General features: G+C 33.5%; 1 protein-coding gene across 15 annotated transcripts in view; it reads left to right on the top strand.

Moving 5' to 3' along the window:
- Positions 1–20,558, top strand: part of FGFR2 (fibroblast growth factor receptor 2) — a 163,419-nt gene that overhangs the window by 84,088 nt on the left and 58,773 nt on the right. For 12 of the 15 annotated variants that reach the window (XM_074295741.1, XM_074295746.1, XM_074295747.1 and 9 more), the window contains 2 exons: positions 361–435; positions 10,605–10,774. In XM_074295741.1, the coding sequence (XP_074151842.1) occupies positions 361–435; positions 10,605–10,774 (245 nt within the window). The remainder of the gene's footprint in view (positions 1–360; positions 436–10,604; positions 10,775–20,558) is intronic. The other 3 variants (XM_074295755.1, XM_074295754.1, XM_074295753.1) reach the window with 1 other exon arrangement.

Here is a 20,558-nt window from a genome sequence, read left to right as displayed (position 1 = left end):
TACTATTTGATTCTTAATATCTCTTTGTATTAATCTATTATCATAGTAATTCATACTTATATAGAACTTTAAGGTTGGCAAAGTTCTTTCCTCCAAACAAATCTATAGACTAGGATAAATATTAATATCTTTATTTTATAGATGAGGAAAGTTTTTGAATTGAATAAAATTAGAGAAAATCAAAGCTCATAATGTACACTAAGTGATGTTACAAATAGAAAATTTAAATCCTTCATTACTACTCTATATTAAGTATTTTTTTTTGCTATTTCTTTTGAGACCTCAAGTATATGAAATGTAGAAAATCCTGACCTGTTACTAGATAAAAATGTATAGGTAAACATGTTCTTTTGACTACAGATGCAATTGCCTCAGGAGATGATGAAGATGACAACGAAGGCTCTGAGGATTTTGTCAATGATAACAATAACATGCGTAAGTAACAGCAAACCTCTGGAGGTGACAACAGTCACGTGGGAAAAGCATGATTCTAACCTTTCTTTATACCAACTGTTAACATCCACAGTGTCCTTTCCCCAATTGTATGTCTGTTTTCTTGACTTTGAAACTTGAAAATAAACTGTGTATTGTCTACCTTTCTCTCTTGTTTGTCCTTTCTTTTGGTGTGAGTAGCTATTTTCCTTCCTATGAAAATCCCTCATCTTTCTGCTGTTTAATTCCTTCTTTTCTATGACTTTGTGTATTTGAAGTCTCACTAAGCAAGAAAGCAAAAGAAGGCATGAAAATATGGGGCTGTCATTGATCTTTGTGGTAATTGGAGCTTATTTTAAACTTAACTTGTATTTCATTGGTATAGGAAACTAATGGCGTCAAACCTCTATTATTCTACCAATATGTGTATTAGCACCTGCTTTAAAGTTTTAGACAGTTGCTTGGGGCACTGAAGGTTAAATTACTTACATAGGGTCACACAACTAGTCCATGTTAGAGGCAGCTTTGTTTAAAAGTGGATATAAATAGATTAACATGTAAGGGGAGAGATAAATAGATAAAGTTTGATTTTTTTTCATGACAACATGAAAACATTTAAAAAACTTGACAGCTAGATTTTCCCCTGCTTACTTTAAATTTAACACACTTTAGAGATATTAGCATAATAATTTAATCTTTTTGGTTTTATTTTTTAGTAGTTTTACTCCATTTTCTTAAAAGATAGTTTTAAGGTTAAATTCAATACAAAATGAGGATAAAAAAAGAACAGAGATAGAAAGTATTTGAAGAAATCAGGGGAAATAGACCAGGTACTCAAGATAAGTTCCTCATATAAGAGATATGTAGTAATTTAACCTATCGTACAGCCAAGAGTACCTTCAACTACAGTTTTAGAAAAGATACAGAAAATCACAAAAGATAATTATTCTTTCTGTTTTCTTTATAAAGGCAAAAAGCATAACATAAACTTAAATCAATTTTTTTTCTTAATAGAAACTTGTTGGAACCCCATCTGTTCATTCAAGCTTTAAAAAAAAAAAAAAAATGCCTATAATGCAGTACTATAATATTATGACCATGGTTCTGAATTACAATAAGATTAATTAAAGAGTGTAGTGTACTGGATAGGGGGGAGGATTAGGAGTAACAAAGATCTAGACTCAATTTAAAAAGCAAAATATGAAGCATAATATTGAAATCTTTTCACTTATTAGATGTTAGATTCTTAAGATAAATCAAAATCAAATACAATAAACTGTTACATAGGGGATAGAGTCAGATTAATCATATTTAGCTTGATAGGACATTTTCACATATTCAGGATTGTAAATTTCTTTAACAAATAGAATATAATTAAGTACAATTAACATTAATATCATATTGAAGGCATGGAACCAACTTTTGATCAACTTACGAGACATATAAGTATTTTTTAGTTCTTTAAAGTCATCATTATGGCCATCAATTATTATATGATTGATACTAAAAGACCTAGTTGGTAGAGAATTCTATTAAATAGAATGATTTACATTACAGTGTTTATTGAACTATTTATTTTTCTTGCAAATGATGTTATTGAAAGTTACTGCTAGATATGTTTATGAAATGGACCTGCTTGGTTGATGGGCACTGGTGTTAGGTAGCTGTAAGTTAGACATTGTTGTATGCAAATTCTCATGTTTTGTGCTTGAGGTGCTATTTAAGATGAAATAAGTTTTTAGCTGACTATTTGGCTCCTGCCATCTGCTAGTGTGATTAACCCAGCCTGATTCACAGGTGCAGTCTGAAATGTTTGAGATTGAGCAGCTGTAGGCTATACTGACAAAGGAATGTGATAGCAAGGATAATTGACAAGACTGGGAAAAGGATGTTGCCATTAAAACAGATTTTCAGCACCTTAAGTGGTCAATGCACCTCCTAATTAATAACGAAAGCCACAGAAAAGGCATAATTCCTTGCATTTTTGGACACCAGGATACACCCATGCACCCAATTGAGTTTTTGAAAATTTTTAAATTTTTTGAAAATACATTCAGTTTTGTTTTTTTCCTCCTCTTTCCTACATAGATGAAATGAAATGAAGTGAAATCTTGATATAGGAATCATCTGCCTTCCTTTTTGGTGGATGAATTGAAACTCAGAGTAGTTTACCTTCAGGTTTGAATATTGTGTAATATTTTCTCTTATTATCATATTAAAGCCATTTAAAGTCATTTGGATGTTTAATTATCAGAAAAAGCTATCTAATATAATCTAGTTTAATTATTATAGAAGATAATTGAGGATAAAGAATGTCTGCCTAGTAGAATTTTATTTCAAAATCTGAGTTTCTTTCAGAGGGAATAATATATCTTTTAAAAGCATACTTGCTACATCAAGGATAATGGTATCAGAGTCCAAATATGGTGGTAGCAATATAACTATTGATTAAAGGAGTTTGTTATTAAAAGAATCTTTACAGATGACTTCAAAAAATTTAAAAAGCACACTTGCCAGATACTTATTAAAAAATCTTACAGATCAGTCAATATATTATGTACTTACTGGGCACTGGAGAGACAGGGGAAAAATGAAACAGTTCCTGATGTAAAAAAAGTTTATGACTTGTGAGGGTTGTGAAGATTTCAACGATGTGGGCATTCCCTTTCTTTACAAGTAGGGGCTTTAGTAGAGTGTCTATGATCTTTCTGAGGTCCTATGAATAAAAACCTCATCTCTTTCTAGCAAACCTGGTGATGCAACTGTGTAACTAGTCTGATCCTTGGAAGAGTCCATTTTCAGGCTTATAGTTGAGAGCTTACTGCTTTCAAAGGACCTTCCACAGGATTTAAGGATTCTGAATGATCTCTGCTCTGTGATGTTCAGAACTGATGTCCACTAATTAAGGAAATTCTTTAATAACAAACCATCTCAGTAACTGAATTAGATTCCATTATTATGGTTTTCTCTTCAAGGATCTTTGATTTTGTTAATGTGAAGTTAGAGAATTAGGGAATTTCTATGAGAATTGTTATGGTCAAAAAATTCATCACTAGGCCATGTGGTGCTGCACTATAAATTTAGCCTGGACCTTGAGTGATAGACCTACAGTTCACTAGTAGGTTGTCCCGGGACAGCATGTAAAATCTTTCTTATTTAAGAAAACCTGTTAGATCTTATGTTCCTTTGTCCTTAAGAACCAAGCATTATCTGTGTGTTCCAATGTCTCATCATTGGAGCAATATCTTCATCGAAACTCCTAACTCTCATAACAAAAGTCAAATTCTTGATGGGATTTTGATTTTGTACACAAGTTCGATAGTCTTGAATGATTTAAACCACTCTTATAGAAAATTATAATTGAACAGAAGAAATATTTATGGCAAGTCTGTTCTTTGCAGAAATAACAATGTTCAGATTTATGTTCATCATATGAAACAGGTTACATTGATTGCCCAATTTATTTTTAAATCATTGTTGTAGCTGCAAAAGATAAGGGAATTCTTAAGTCTTTTTCTAGCTTTCCAATAGTTTATGACTTCATATCTTAACTACTTTCTCTCTGTCTCTGTCTCTGTCTTTTTCTGTCTGTCTGTCTTACTAAATAACCCTGTAATGTTATTACCATATTTTTTGCCAGAAAATCATTCTTTCTGTATATGCTTATAGTGGAACAGAATCTTTTGGCCTGAAACTCATAATTTCATTTACTGATTTCTGAAATACATTAAGTTAAAGAGATTGGGAAGTTCAGGGTTCATTTTGTGCTTTTTGAAAGGATGACTCCTAAAAAAACATGTTCCTCTTTTATCATGAGCTAGGTGTCTTAATAGGTTACCCATCAGCAAACAAGGAAACATTCTTTCTCATTTGTTTCATATGGTTATCTGAGAATGATTTTTTTTATTACTTCCAGTTTTTGTTTAAGTGATTAGTATTTCCAAAGGGTCCCAGGCTTTGTTTTCCAAGTACATAATTGACAAAAACTAAAATTGGTTGCATAAACACCAAGGAATAATTCTGTAAGTATGGAAATGCCAATCCTTTAAACTTCTTTAGGGTATCACTGAGGAACAACAGTTTTTAATTTTTAGCTTACTTTTAGGTCACAGTAACTACTACCAGTCAAGAAAGACGAGGGAAAGGATTTGTTTTTGTTTGTGTTTATGAATAAGATAGATCCAAAATCTATACTGAGATTCCAATTGTATTTCATTGGTTAATCATTTAATTATTCAGATAATATATTCAGACAACTTTTTGCTAATTGAGATATTAACTTGGTAGGAAAATATACCCATGTTTTATTATAAATATTAATTTCTTGGTAATGTCTACTTTTTTTTAAAAAAAAATGTGGCACAATATTAGTTATTTGAAATTTGTTACATAATTTAAATTTTGCTTTGTTGTTTCATGAGAAATCCCATTGCTCAAGTTAAAGTAGATGAATACACGTTAGTGTCCTTTATTGTAGTCTTCACTTTTAATCACACTGCAGAGATAACTTGTAGATTTTTCTCTGTGGAGGCTGACATTAATAAGTCCCTAGGGGGAATTAGTGGGCAAGTTGGTTTATTATCTTCACATTGACAAAACTTAATTGATTAGGTTTAATGCATCTTTAATCACATGTCTCCCTGATCAGCAAGATATTTTAAAAGTAGTCTTCTAAAACAAGATGTAACTCATTGTATGTGTTGTGTTCTTGCTTCTTCTGCTCTTCCTGTGTAATGACTGGTATGGAGATAACTGATAAATTTTGAAAGCATGTGACTATCTCACAAAGAATGAGTTTTCCTTATGAACCAAAGGGTTCTCATGTACCAATTATTGCAAATTTTAAAAATGGCTTCGTTATGAACTTTGCTAAACACAGAAGAATTAATAATGTTGCTGGGAGTTTGAGAACTTGATCCACAAATAGAGATTTGTGACTTTTTTGTTTTTGTTTTTTGTTTTTTTGCATCAATTGAAGAAAAGGAGTTGGCAGACACTGACGTATAGCAGACATAAATCTGGAAGTTTTGACTTAATTACCCTGGGAGAGTTCAAGGGGCAATGTGGATTGGTGGAAGAGCACTGGGCAGAGAGTCAGGAGAGCATAGAATTTCAAGCTGGAAGAGACATTAAACATCATTTAGTCTGACCTCTTTGTTTTATAGTAGAAACCAATCAATCAATCAACAGGTTTTTATTAAGCCCCTGCTATGTCCCAGGCATCATGCTATGTGCTGGAATTTGAGGTTCAGTGATTTGCCCAAAAACCTTCAATTAGTGGAACTGGAATACGTGTCCATGTTCGATGGTCTGTCCATTTCATCCTGCTGCCTCCGTTTTCATAATTCTAGTTCTGTAACTAACTAGACTTGAAAGATCTCCCTTTAGCCTTTTTGGACTTCATCTGTAAAATATGGGTGTTGGAATAGAAAATCCTCTTGGCCTTTTACAGACTTAACATTCTCTGAACCTGCATTTTGGTATAAACTACTAGGTTTTTCCCTACCCCTCTGCTGAGTCTAGTAGACAAGCTGAGTCTTTAGGGTAGAATATAAAAAACTAAAATGCAGGATTGCCTAGTATGTAAGGATATACTGTCGAGGCAGTCACAGTGGCCTATACGCTTATTATGTGTAAGTACATGTTTTATTTTATAGGTCAAGGAAAAAAAAATATATATATATAACTGGCACTGGATGATGGAACCAAACCTTGCATCATAGGCCAACCATGTAATGACAGGTTTTATTATATGTAATTGTTATGTTTCAAAGGCTGTTTTGGCCTGTGGTGTATCCAAATATGTGTGTTTAAGAGGCTGAATTTTAGGAAGGTTTTTGCTATGGAACCTAAAAACAAAACCTTGATGCAAAAGATATGAACTGACTTAATATAGATAAGCATATTAATTACTTTTATATAGGTTTTTTGAACTTGTAAATTATTATTTTAGTGGTCAAAAGAATATGATTTTGAACTACCAAATGCTTTATTATACATTTTAAATTCATATCATATGAGAAGCAGTGTGGTTAAGTGGAGAAGGAACTAGCTTTAGAGCCAGAAAGACCTGAGTTCAAAAGTTTCACCTCCAATATACATTGGCTGGGTGTCCTTGGGAAAGTCTATTAGCTCTTTTACTGCTCTGGACAATTCTGAGGCAATAAGTCACAGAGGATGAGTCTACCTGTCTCTTCTTTGTGTTCCTTCTATTAATGAAATTATAAGTCTAGGCCTTATTCCTGATAAACTGTGGGAAAGTGGAGTGGCTCTTTGACAATGGACAAAATATTTAACTTCTCTGAAGAATCTTAGAAAAATTACAAAGTTATCTTATAGACTGGTTTTAATCTATATTGGAGGAGGGGATTTCTATATTGATGAAATCATAGATTGTTGTAAATTTAAACTCTCTTTTCTCTTGCTAAATGAATTCAGAATACCCTTTCCTCATGAAAGTACTATTAACTTAGGGAAAGCAATACTATTAAAGATGCCTATGGTTCATTTCAAACAAACTGTCATTTTCTTTGTCTATTTTCATTTTAACAGGGTTATCCCTCAGTCAATATTTGAGAACCTACTATGTGGAAGTTTGTTTCTTTTAATCTACTATTGAAAATCATTAATGCTTTTATAATTCATTGACTTTCAAACCAAGTTGCTTTTTCATGAAGTTAAAAAAAATCACTTAAATACACTGTGCCCATGGCTTAGTTGTGAACCATTTTCTTTAGTTAGAAGGAGCTAGTTAAGGGATCTGTTCTGTTTTTTCCCAGCTGTACTTTAATTCAGTGGGGGCCCCCTGGATTTTTGCATGGGTTGACTACAAGAATTGCTATAAATATTTGAAGAATGAAAGAGTTTATAGTGGAGTATTAGGCTGCTAATGAAGGAAAGGAAACCAGGGCTAAGCTTAAAGTACAATTATTTTTCTGGACCCTTCGAGTACTAAAAATTCCACATTAATCTGATTTATTTCAGGAAGGAGGCATTGCAAAATGATCAAATGCTTCCTTTCTCTTGGTATCTTACTTGTAAAAAGCCAGTGAGCTTTGACATCTGAGGGGGAAAAAACCTCATCAGAAAAACACATAGTTTTTATAAATTTGCTTGTTTCTTGTAGGAGGATCACATTTAAGATAATCTCTCTGTGGGTCAGAATCTGAGTGTTTGGATTTTACTGTGTAAATGGATGAACAAAGGCACTGTGTCTCTACCTTTGTGAATTGCTGAGGCACTTACATCATCAAAAATTCAGGGTTTAGTTTCTCTGTTTCCACAGTGCTTTAGAGTCATGTGTGGAAGGAAAGAAGAAGGCATTGGATTTGGCAAGGAAAAAGGAGAAGTTTGTAGTTCATGTCCTTGATGTAATTGCTGAGGTCTTGAACTATAGGCTTCCTCTCTTTCCACTAAAATGTATTTCCTGAGCCTGTTCTTTTACCTGTGTGAACTTGGGGTGAAAGTCTTTTGATCCTAGGTAAGTCCCAGTTTTCCCCTTTTTAAAATAAGGGTTTTGCACTAGTTCATCTTGACAAACCCCTTCTTATGCTAAGTATCATCTTATGAAAATTTGAGTAAGTTTGCAATCACTTTGAATTAAGTCATGAATTTCAAGTTGCAGAGGGTGGGGGGAGGTTAACATTTTGATTACAGTTTTCATTTCCTTGATCATATTTTGTTTTATTCTCTACCCCCTATCCCAAGAAAAATTACTGTCTCTAAGATTATAAGTGGAGTATGTTACACATATGCAATGGATACATATAAATGTCTGTTTTGCATGAACAGATTTTATGGGTACAGTTTAGATGGTATTTGAAATTTTACTCTAGGGCAATGGCTTCCTGCCAAGAGTTCCAAAGGAATTCTTTCAACCTGGTCCTTAAATCATCCCTTGAGTGCCAACACAAAGGAATGCATTACTAGGGTCTATATAGACATCCTTTGCATGTATGGTTCAAGCACAATTTACAGTGATTGTGAACAATTATTTTATGCAATGATAAAGTTCTTTGCATGATGAGTAGGATGTAGATAATCACTCTTGGTTCTGTCCATTAAATCCTCCATGTAGCCATTTTTACTGAAGATTCCAGAGCATTTTGAGCAGGGTACTACTTTAGCCTGTTCTTAGTAGACAAACCTTTTGAAGGAGCAACTCCATAGTAACTGAAGTCGGATGAGAGAATGATCTTATGAATTTTACTAATTCAAGGAATAGTATTCTGTACATTCAAATTATTAGCACTGAGACTATTGTTCTTCCATTCTGGTAGATTTAAAAATTATTAATTTCATTCTTGCAATAACCTCTCCTCCAAATATTGAGACATTTATTGGTCTAGAGATGAAGAAGGATTTGTAAATAGAAAATAAATAAGGCGCTTAAAATGATAGATCAAAGGAATTGTTTCATTGTACTCTAGAGGTCCCTGAACCCTTTAGTAATTAAATACCCTTTAATCAGCTCTTGAGATATGCAGTACCAGGAGTACATCCAAAACCCAGAGTCAAAGAGTTTTCAATGGGGAAAAAACAGTTCAATTATCACTTGCTTTTGTGTACAAGAAACCAAACAAACAATGGGTAAGACACACATAATGTTCATAAATATATGTATCTCAATAGATAAAAGAAGATATATGAAAAAAAATATCGTTTATACCATATTTCAAGAGCAATAGTGAAATAGGGTATTTTGAATACTGAATGTTTCCTGAACTTGAAGCAGAGGAATGATAAGAATGTGCAGGTAATCATTGCACAACCATTCACGTAGAACAAGACATAACTTGGAGAAGAGCTCTTTACCGACTGCCATCATTGTTCCTGGATAAACCCCTTATATTTTTAATATTGGACTTTAGCTGACTCCCACTTACTAATTGGGGCTTTATGCACTGCAGATCACTCATGTTCTTCTCAGTAGCAATAACAAATATTTGTTGGTTCTCCACTATGAATGTAGGAAGAAGTTGACATAGGGCAGCAAATAAGAGAAGAGTCTTTGGGGTATAGAGAAGTATGAATTAGCCCCTGTCTTCAAGGAATTTATAATCTATATTCATGAAACATTTATAAACAGATAAAAAGGTAAATAATAATATAAAAATTTAAAAACAGCACAAGGTAATATTAAATATTAAAACAGCATCACATGGCATTGGCCAAAGCTTGCACTATCATACATTTCCTCATGAAAGGCATTTGTTGATGGTGATTGTGGTGATGGGATTACTTACATGTATTAGAGTGAAACCTACTTTTAATCTATTATTATTAGACATGAAGGACTTTGCTCTAATTTTATAACTACAAAAAAAAGAAAGCTCAGTGTGCTAAAATGCCTTTATTTTTTATTGAAATAGTATTCAAATTGGTCTGATCAAAAAGCAATTACAGGTTTTGGGGGTTTCAAAATAATTTGTGGGATGATCATATGGCTTTAGCAGAAATTTGAATACATTGATCACTTTTTGATTTTGTATTTAACAGGTTCTAGATAAAGATCTCATTTGCAATTATATATGTTGCATCACTGTACATGAATCATATCACAAAAAATATTTTCTGCCTCTTAGAATCTCTTGACTTCCTTCAATCTTTGCTCAAAAGTTGTCTTCTGCAAGAAACTTCTCCTACTCCCCCTAGCTACTGTTGCCTTCTCCTTAGAAATACTTATTTTCTAGTTCTTTTCTACTAGTGTCTTTTTCCTTTGCATCTATTCTCTATATATCTTAAAAATAACTATTTATATATATGTTGTCTTCTCCATTTGACTATAAGTTCCTTGACGGTGGGGACTATTTTATTATTTTTTCTTGGTATCTACTGCACTTAGCACAGCATGTGGCACATAATACTTGTTTGATTGGTCAATAGATTGATACTTGAACTCAAAATGTCTTTTTGGCAATAAAAGAAAAAAATCTTGGAAACAAGTATTTTGAAATGTATTTTAAACCAATAAATAATATAACTATAGATGATTCTCTTTAATTATGTTGAGTAGATTTTTGAAAATCCTTTCCTAAGATAAATATCACATAATTGTTTTTCATTTTTAAAAAGATTCATAAATATTAAGACATTCATAGGTGAGTTACATTTTTTGATAGAGTTTTCAGTATAGTTGATGAGGAATCTTTTTTATGATTTTTTGGGAATAGGAGCACCATACTGGACTCACACAGAGAAGATGGAAAAACGGCTACATGCTGTCCCAGCAGCTAATACAGTGAAATTTCGTTGTCCTGCTGGAGGAAACCCAGTACCAAGTATGAGATGGTTAAAGAATGGGAAAGAATTCAAGCAGGAGCATCGAATTGGTGGATATAAGGTAATTAATCTTTGTTATTATTTGTACTTTTGTATAAGTAACAATTAAAGAATATATTTGTGAGTATGAGCTTCCCTTCTCTATCATTTTTCTTTATTATTGAAAAATTAATTGTAGTTTTTTTTTGTTTGGATTAAGATTTCAGACTAAGTTTAATACTTTTTGGGGGTTATGTAAGCATTAAATTGAGTTAGAACAGGAAAATTCAGTGACTCAAAAAAGGCTCAAAAAAACCCCATCTCAGTTCACACATCTCTATTTCTATCTGATGAGAATAATGGGAATTGATGACCTATACTGCTGTAAAGTTTCCAAAATGTGCTATGTATTTTATTTGCTGTACATGCTTAATTTCCACAACCCCTAACTCCCAAACCAAATTCAAACTCTACAGATCTGACTAATTTGATTCATTACTAAACAAATAATATCTAAATAGTCTGACAAGAAGGAACTGCAAATATTGTTACCACATTTTGTAGACTAGAAAATTAATGAAAGTTATGGATAAGGTTATATCATTAATTATTAAGGTCGGAGGCAGAATTTGAACCCTGCTCTTCCTTTTCAGCATGGTTTCCCCTTCACCACATTGCTTTAACAAAATCCTAGCTCTGACTTAAAAAGAAATAATAAAAACAGCAAACAACATCAGTTCTTATGAGAGTTCTCTAGACTTTAAATCCTAGATGGAATGTCAAAATTATTTATTCAGCTTTCAGAAATTCTTGGGATGTAGAAGTAGGATTTCAGAACATAAACAACAACAACAACAAAATGGAGATTTTGGTTGGTTAGAACCTGGACTACCCAGCCACCATTTACATTGTTCTTTCTAAGGAGTTTAGCAAAAGAAAGGTCAAAAGTTGAGAGCCAGTTTTCTCTGCAGTTTATGGTCTATAAAACCTGAAACATAGAGCAGAATTTGAGAAATATATGAACAATCCTTGTACTATGAATAGTAGATGAGCTAGGAGGAAGGATTTGAGTGTGAAACATTTTCTAGCTTATTAGGAAATATCAGAGAAGTCAGAGTTAATAAACTTCCCCCATCTTTGGAGATTCTTATGAAATTAGAGTGAGGTGAAGTTTGATTCCATGACTCACTTGAGATGATTAAAATTTGGTGATCTTTTCAGATGAATACAGTGAGCCAATTTGAAAAGTTGACAGTGAATTTGAACCATAAGTGTGTTAATTAAGGTCTGTGCTTAGGTGCCAGATAGTAGTGGTTGATTTGGCCCAAAAGGTCTTGCAGAAAAGAATTTTGTTTAGATATTGGCACTGATAGGATGGAGAAGGATGTCACTGCTTTGGTTCCAACAAAGTGTTTTTTATTCCAGGATCACAATGGTGATTTCAGCTGCTTGTGGGCTTCTTTTTAACTCTTTCTTTAGCTGTTGTTTCTGAGAGTTTCTTTTGCTTAAAGGCAGTTAAACTTGAGAGCACAGAGGCAACAGTGGGTGTCTATGGATCTGGCTGTTATTAAAAGGCAAATATTTGTTCCAGGAGAGTCAAAAAGTCATTAAGCAGGGAGTGTCGACAAACACTGGGCATTTTTGATTCAGGGGTTTTATATATATATATTTTTAATTTAAAATTTTTAATTTATGGAATAAAATAAGCATTTCCATAACATAATACCAGATCTTATTGTAAGTATTTATTGAATACTTGACATGAGCCAGCATGGTATAGTAGAAAGATCTTGAGGTCAGGAAGATTTGAGTTTAAGTCTTTCTGCTAACATATATTGATTGTATGACTCTACGGTGCTCTAGACTAAAAGTTGCAAAGAAGTGTCAACCTGTATTAGTAAAATGAGTAAAGGAACTCAATTAGGAGTTTCTTATATCAAATAAATCAAGAGATCCAGTATCTATTCATACCCACATGCAAAATTCTGTGCTGGGTTCTAAAGAGAATTCCAAGATGAATGAAACATGGTTCCTTTTTTATGAACAACTAACAGAGAGAAAAATTTCAGTGACAAGTTAGAGTACAAAAGGCTTAGAGGTGCTGTGATCTAGGGAAGGGAGATCACTTCTAATTAGGGGAAACCACAAGACATTTTGTACAGGGGGATGGTATTAGTTTAGACCTTGTAAACTGAGTGCAGTTATGTTCAGATACCCAACATTAGAGATTACTGAAAGCTGGTAGCTTCTAGACCAGAGGTAAATGGACAGGGAAACAATATTTCTATCTTCTGACAAAATAGTATTATTTAAAGTAGAATCATTCCTAATAATTTATTAAACTAAGTAACAAATGTAATTGAAGCAAAAGAGGTATCTATTGTTAGTACTTGAGTTGTTTGATAGGGGAGAAGATTATTTCTTATTTATTGAGATCTTGATAGAAAATGGCTACTTTGTTAAGACACACATCTTCTTGCTTCTATTCCCTCAACCTGCCCTTTATCTGATGGAATTTCCAGTGGCTGGTGCACCATCATCTCTAGGTTCAGGACAAAGCATTGATAGATGCACAGGGATCTTTGAGCCTTTACTCTTTCACCTGTGATTTGAGTTATGTGGGGCAAAATACCTATGTACCTTGGAGAGCAGAATTAAAAATAAGTTATTTGACAAAAAGTAAAAGTGAAAAGAGACTTGTTCTGCCTTCTTGTGACTTGTGTTCTAGTTAACTGTCTACCTCTAGATCTAGCTCTGTTTTTGCTTAATTATTGCTCTTCCAAAAATGTCATTAATGAAAATGTACTTTAGGATCTGACCTGAACAAGGTCTTAGAAGACATTTACAGACAGGGAAACTGAGACTTATAGTGGTTAATTGACTCGCCCAAGAGGACACTCACAAAAAATTTAGGATTTTTCATTCTTGAGGGATCTTTCAGATTAGCAGGCTGAGTGTAAGCACAGAGCAAAAACAACACACATACACACACACACACACACACACACACACACACACACACACACACACACACACATACAAAACCTCTCACATACAATATTAACTGCTCACTTCACAATCTCCTCACACAGTTGCTCTTTCTTTTCCATTTTCTCTTAATGAGGAAAGAAAGTGTCAAGTTTTCCAAAATGTAAATTTGCAGAAAGTAACTTCTAGAAAGTTTCCATAAAAAACACTGGTTGTTTCTGTGAGTGTTTCTTTATAAATTTGCTTACTTCATAAACTGTCGTTGAGCTCTAGCAGCACAGCTGCCTAGCACCTTCCACCTTTTTATGAGTGGGGTAACTTGGCCACCGTCCATCGATTTACAACTTCTTTTGAGATGTTAGGAAAAGGAGGCCTGTTAAGGGAAGGAAAGGAAAAAAAAACCCAAACAAAATCTAGCTTACAAATATGGCAGGAACCTCATTTTGCAGAAAATACCTAGTAAAATATACATGCTTTTTGTTTCACTTGTGTTGACTAAAGAAACAGACCAGCCTATGATTAAGGAACAATTTATTTAAAACTATATGTTCTACCAACAAAGATGTAACTGTGGGTGGTTTGCTGTAGTATATTGATTTTAGGAATTGTTATCCATGGATTTTTATTTAATATAGAGGAAATTATACCTCTTGGGAATTAGATGAGTGTCTTTAACCTGAACTTGTATGGGAAAAAATCCACTCTTATTTTCACTAATCTTTAGTTGAAAATTACATTTCCTTGAACTATGAATTTTAAAAAATTATTATTCTGAGGAATCCATGGGTTTCACCAGCTAAAAGGGCTCATAAAACAAAAATGTTTAAGAAATTCTGAATTTCTGGGGGCAGCTAGATGGTGGAGTGAATAGAGTACCAGCCCTGAAGTCAGGAGGATCTGAGTTCAAATCTGACCTCAACGTTTCTTAGCAGTGTGATCTTAAGCAAGTCACTTAACCCCAATTGCCACAGCAAAAAAACCCCCCAAAACAAAAAACAAAACAAAACAAAACAAAAAAACTGAATTTCTCTAATTTTTAGCTTTAACACTGAATGATTTTATTTTATTTTTTGTTTAAATTTTATTTATTTATAAAATTTTTTGACATTATATATGCATGAGTAATTTTTTTATAACATTATCACTTGTATTCATTTTTCCAAATTATCCCCTCCCTCCCTCCACTTCCTCCCCCTGATGACAGGCAATCCCATAAATTTTACATAACACTGAATGATTTTAATCATTTATATAATTGCATTCAAAGGTTGACAAAAAAAAAAGTCTAAAATTTAAAGCCTTATATTTTTTAGACAATTCTAGTGGTTAGATTCCCAATTTGAGCAGAAGCTAAATGGCCTCTTTTTTGAAGTATTTTAGGGCACATTCTTATTCAGGTATGTTTTGGACCAGAGGGCCAATGATGTCTCTTTTAGCTCTTGTATTTGATTCTAAGTTTCTGGGAAAAAACAACAACAACAACAACAACAACAACAACAACAACAACAACGACAACAAAACATTGAATGATTGATTATAATGTATCAGCAGAAAATCAAGAAATTAGCTGAATTACTAAAGCTTCTTATTTCCCAATGTCTTGCTAGGTAATGCCTGAGACAAAGGAAAGAAAAGGATTTTCATACATACTCAGGCATATAACCTTTTATTGTGCTTAAATATACACACACATACACACAACTTATTAATGACCTATTAGACAAAAGTGTTTATATACATGTGTGTATGTATGACCTATAAGGCTTATAAATTAGCTTTGTTCTCTAAAACTAGGGTTGAAAAATGCTTTGTTAAAATACTTGAGGTATTCTTTAATAATATAAAACAGCCGGAAACAATTTTTCCCATATTTATTTCAGACATAAAAGAGGAAAATCCAGTCATTATGCCATCTTTTCCTATTAATCATAGTTAAACCCATTTATTGCCTTGTGGGCAGATTAATCTGAACTACATTTTTGAGGTCATTGAAATACTATTCTAAAACCTTTCTAATGCAAATTTCAATTCTGAATTCCAAGTGCATAATAAATCTAGTTATAAAATCATTAGGACTCATACTAGCATGCTATAGTCTCCTTGGCTTTTTCTATCTTTCAATTATCATCATATATCTAACTCTCTGTGATCATGGAACAAGAGAAGTAAAAAAAGATGTCTTTGCCTTTCCCATTCTGATTTTACTCTTTCAGATAATAATACTATTAACACCAGTGATAAACCTTGACAAACTTCTTGCTTTCCCTCCAGTGAGTTCAGATCCCAATTAATCCTAGGATTAACTGGGGGTTGAGTTGAAAATTTTAGGATAGTTTCCCAATCTTAAATAAAAATCAGGATGGGAATCAATGAATAGAAAAATAAATTCCACTCACTTATTTAACATGGCACAGTTTTGTATATGTGTAAGGCTTTGTGCAGACTTTGAGAAAGGAAGGGGCTAAAGACTAAGGAAACTGACTCTCCATGGAGAGGGCCAGTGTATTGTATGGTTTTGTGATCCACAGTTCCTTACCTAAACTCTCTTGGAAGAAGGAGAGGGCTGTTTTCCAAATGGAATGAGGAGTTTCTTTAGTTGTTAGCATCAAGGATCCCCAGGGCCAAGCTCTCAATATACCTCCTAAAAAGCAAACCTATTACTATCAATCTGACTGTTTAAGCATTAACCTGCATTTGTTTCCACATCTACATTTTGATAAGCTGCCTTGTCCCAGCCCTCTTAATACACTAAAAGTTCAGGTCATTTAAACACATTGAAAATGGGGGTAATTTCTATTCTGTAGGATTTCTAAGGGTTTTCACTTGAACCTTCCACAAAATGGCTTATTTATGAATGCCACATAATGGATTAGTGTCACTTCAATAATACTATATTTGTTTTAGTGCTGATAAGGGTTGAATTATATCTTGGTTTCTGTGATTCTGACTATTAGATAGAAATGTGAATATCATAGAGTTTCTCAAGTTTTATGCTAACAGCACCTTAGCCTCTGATTCAAAAAACTAGAAGGAGGAAGAGGGGAAATATGCAGCACTAAGACACATTAAGTTGCTTCTAACAGAGCAAGAAAACCTCCAGATGAAAAATGATAGTCATTTGAATGTTTTTTTTTCTACATACAATCAGTACTGGATATTTGGAATGTTAAAATATTTCATGTTATATAGACCAAGTTAATTGTAAGAGTGACTAATCATGGTCTTTTCGTCCAAGTGTTTTTATGTTAACAGAATTATAGTTACATAGAGGGAATCCAACCTGAGATTCCATCCAGTTCAGCCCCCTCACAGGATCATAGATAGGCTCAGAGATTTATAGTTGAAAGGGACTTTGAATCCAAACTCCTCATTTTTCAGAAAAAACAAACAAACAAACAAACCAAAAAACCAAAAAACTGAGGCTTAGGGAAGTGAACTGATTTATCACCGAGTTTAACTCTTAAAAGAGCTGGTTAAGGGACTGTCAGGATTTGATATGAGGTCTTTTCATCTTGAGTCAGTTCAAACATCCTTTATTTTTCTTTGGAGAGCCTATTGATGTGACCAAAGAAGCAGAGGGAGGAAAGTAAGCAGAGGAATTTAGAAAAAGCCCACTTCTGACTCAGGTTTTGTATTTTAGCTGAAAAGGTATAGTTTGTTTGGTAAAATTCTGTTTTTGTGTTTGGTTAAGAAGACAAAAATAAGTGTTTTTTTTCCTTTCAATTTCATCATGAAAATCGTTGCAAACATACTTCTTGAGAGCACTATTTAAATTCCTGTGCTTTTCAGTCCAGTTCTTCTGGCTGATGTAGAATAAAGATAACATGCCCTAAGGCTTGGAGGGGGGTAGGGAGGACCAAGTGGGGACTCCTGTAGATTCTGTGCCTGCTGGAGTCTGCCTGCCTGTTGTGAAGGCCTGTGTCTGAAAAGTGAGTGCCAGAAGGATTCCCCAATAGCAACCCCTCCCTGTAGAATGCTTTAAAATGCAGAGGTCTTTTAAAATGTACCTTACTTATCCTTCATAAGGTATTTAGACCTAAAAAAAGGAAGAAGAAGAATTCAGAAAAACCTGCTTGGACCACATATTTTGTCTTTAAGTTCAAAGAATTCACACAACTGGGACAGGGTAGCTTTGGTTGTAGTTGTTTTAAAAATGCCTTTGTTTTTCTTTTTTCCTGAGTTAATAAGAACTTCATTCTCTAGGGCTCTTAAGGAATGACCAGTTAAAATAGTGTGGTACTTGCTTAACAGGAATGATAATTATTGTTTGGGATTTACAGGGGGATGCATTTGGGAAATGCCATAGCTTATTAAATTGATGATTTGCAGTAAATAAAATTTAAGATTTGCATAAACAAGATGCATCTAGGATAAGCATTGCCTAAAAGGAAAAACTGGTGATAGTTCAAAGAATCAAAAATTGGGTCACTGAAAGGAGAAAGTAAGAATCATTGGTACTATAGGTAGTATTGATTACCCATAGAATTTAGAAATATCCAGTTTTTGTAAATGTGCTCATCATCTTAATAAGAAATTTGTGAATATTAGCTTATTAATTGTCACGGTGCTGCTCTAGGAAATAAACTGTGCGTGTGTGTTCTAAGAGGGAGGGACGGGTGAGGAATGCAATCACACCCAGGGAGAGCTTGATGTAATAATGGATAGCAGGCTACATGCAAGCTTACCATATGCTCTGATGTTAAAAAAAGGCAATGATCTACTAAGCTGTAGATGCCAAGGTTTAGTGTCTTGGGCTGAGGAAAATAATATTCTCTCCCTTAGCAGTTTGGGTTCAACTCCATTTGGAATACATGATGCCAAATTTGGATCTAAGCGCAAGAAAGACATTGACAGTTTGGATGGAGTCCAGGGAAGGGCACTAGGGATGATTAAAGGCTTAGGGGAGTGACATTTGAGTGAGGGCTCAAAGAACTGAATATTTACAGCATGGCTAAATGATGGATTACATGACTTGGTGACGTAGCGCCTATGGCTTCATCATTGAACTATGCCCCATGCAATCGACTCTGGAGGCTAGGGGGAACCCTTTTCAGGGAGGAGAATTCTGACTCTGATCTCTTTAGAATTGTAGCTCTCTCACTTCTCTTTCTCAGAAAACTGTACTTCATAGCAAAAAAAAATTTAAAAGAAGAAAAAAACTTTTTTAGTAAAATCTATGAGTACATCAGTAAAATTTGGCTTAATATGCAATATTCAACATCAATGACCCCCTTATCCCCCATAACCTCTATAGTAGAAGAAGGTAGCTTCTTTTATCTCTTATTTGAGACCAAATTCATTTATGATTTTTTTTGATAATGTTTGTTCCTTTCATTTATGTTGTTGTAGTCATTTTTGGCTCTGCATATTTTACTTTGCATCAGTTCATACAAGTTTTTTCATGTTTCTCAATGGTTTTTTTTTTTTTTTTGAGTTGTTTTACCTCTGTCTGTCTCTACATGATCCCATTTGGAGTTATCTTGACAAAGTACTTGATTGATTTGTCATTTCCTCCTCCAGTTCATTTTACAGATATAGAACTGAGGCAAACCTATTTATTAAGTGACTTGCCCAGGATCTCACAGCTATTAAGTATCTGATGCTGGATTTGAATTCAGGGAAATAGGTTTTCCTTATTCCAGGCACTTTATCTATTGTTCCACTTAGCTCGCAGCTCAGTGTTTATCATTTTCATTATTTCTTCTAACATAGAATTCTATTCCATTTATTTGTCACAATTTGTTTAGACATTCTCCAGTCAATAGATATCTACTTTGTTTCTAGGTGTTGGCTACTATTTTTAAAAAACACTGACATATTCTACTGTATTTGGAGACTTTCATTTTATCAACCACTTCTTGGGGGTTATATGCTTGGCAATATGGTTCAGAGGTTATGAACAGTTAATTTGCATAATTTGCATAATTCCAAATCGATTCCTAGAATTGCTCTAATTCACAGTTCCACCAACAATGCATTAGTCTATCTGTATTACCAATTTACTGGCAAATTGGGTAGAAGGTGAAAAACAGTGTTTTGATTTACATTTCTCTTATTAATAACTTAAAGTTTTCTTTTCTGTAGTTGTTGGCAATTTGAAATTCCTTTTTTGAGAACTATTTACTTATGTCTTGTGTATTGAGGAAAAGTTTTTTGATCATATATTTTGGTTTCTTGTCCCCTTATATCTTAAATACTTGATACAAAGATTTTCCTTTTAGTTAACTGCTTATCTTCTTATCCTAGATGCATTTTGTTTATGCAAATCTTAAATTTTATTTAATACAAATCATCAACTTTTATTTTAAAATATGAATTATCCCTTTTTTGGTTAAAAATTCATCTCTTACTCAAAGCTGTAAAAGGAAAATGAATATTTCTCTTTCATTTTTAATGGTGTGATTTTTAATATTCAAATCAAGTATACATTGTTAATTTTTGTGGACTATGGGGTAAGGTATTAGTCTAAATCTAATTTTTCTTAGATTATTCTCAGCAAATATTTTTCAAAATGTCTACTAGGTACAAAAGCTCTATGCTATGTTTTTTCCTTGCTCTCTGAATCTTGCCGTCCTCAGCCTCTTGGCATTTATAGGCATTCATATAGATAAGTATAATGTGAGAACCATAATGGGAAAAGTCTAGTAAGAGAGGTCTGGAGTACTAAGGAAATTAAGGGAAGGCACAGACTCCTGTAAGCTTAGGGAACTTAAAGAAATCATCAGTTAGAAAATGGTATTTCAGCTGGGATTGGAAAGATATGCAAAAATTTAGAGGTGAGAATAGAATAGAAGGAATGCATGAGCAATCCCCCCCTCTCCCCACTCCTAGATTACAATTGCAACTTAATGAAAATTGGGTGTGAAATACAGGAGAGA

The sequence above is a fragment of the Sminthopsis crassicaudata genome, chromosome 2, assembly GCF_048593235.1.
Source record: "Sminthopsis crassicaudata isolate SCR6 chromosome 2, ASM4859323v1, whole genome shotgun sequence".
Classification (NCBI taxonomy): Eukaryota; Metazoa; Chordata; class Mammalia; order Dasyuromorphia; family Dasyuridae; genus Sminthopsis; species Sminthopsis crassicaudata.
This window is presented reverse-complemented; position numbering and strand designations above follow the sequence as displayed.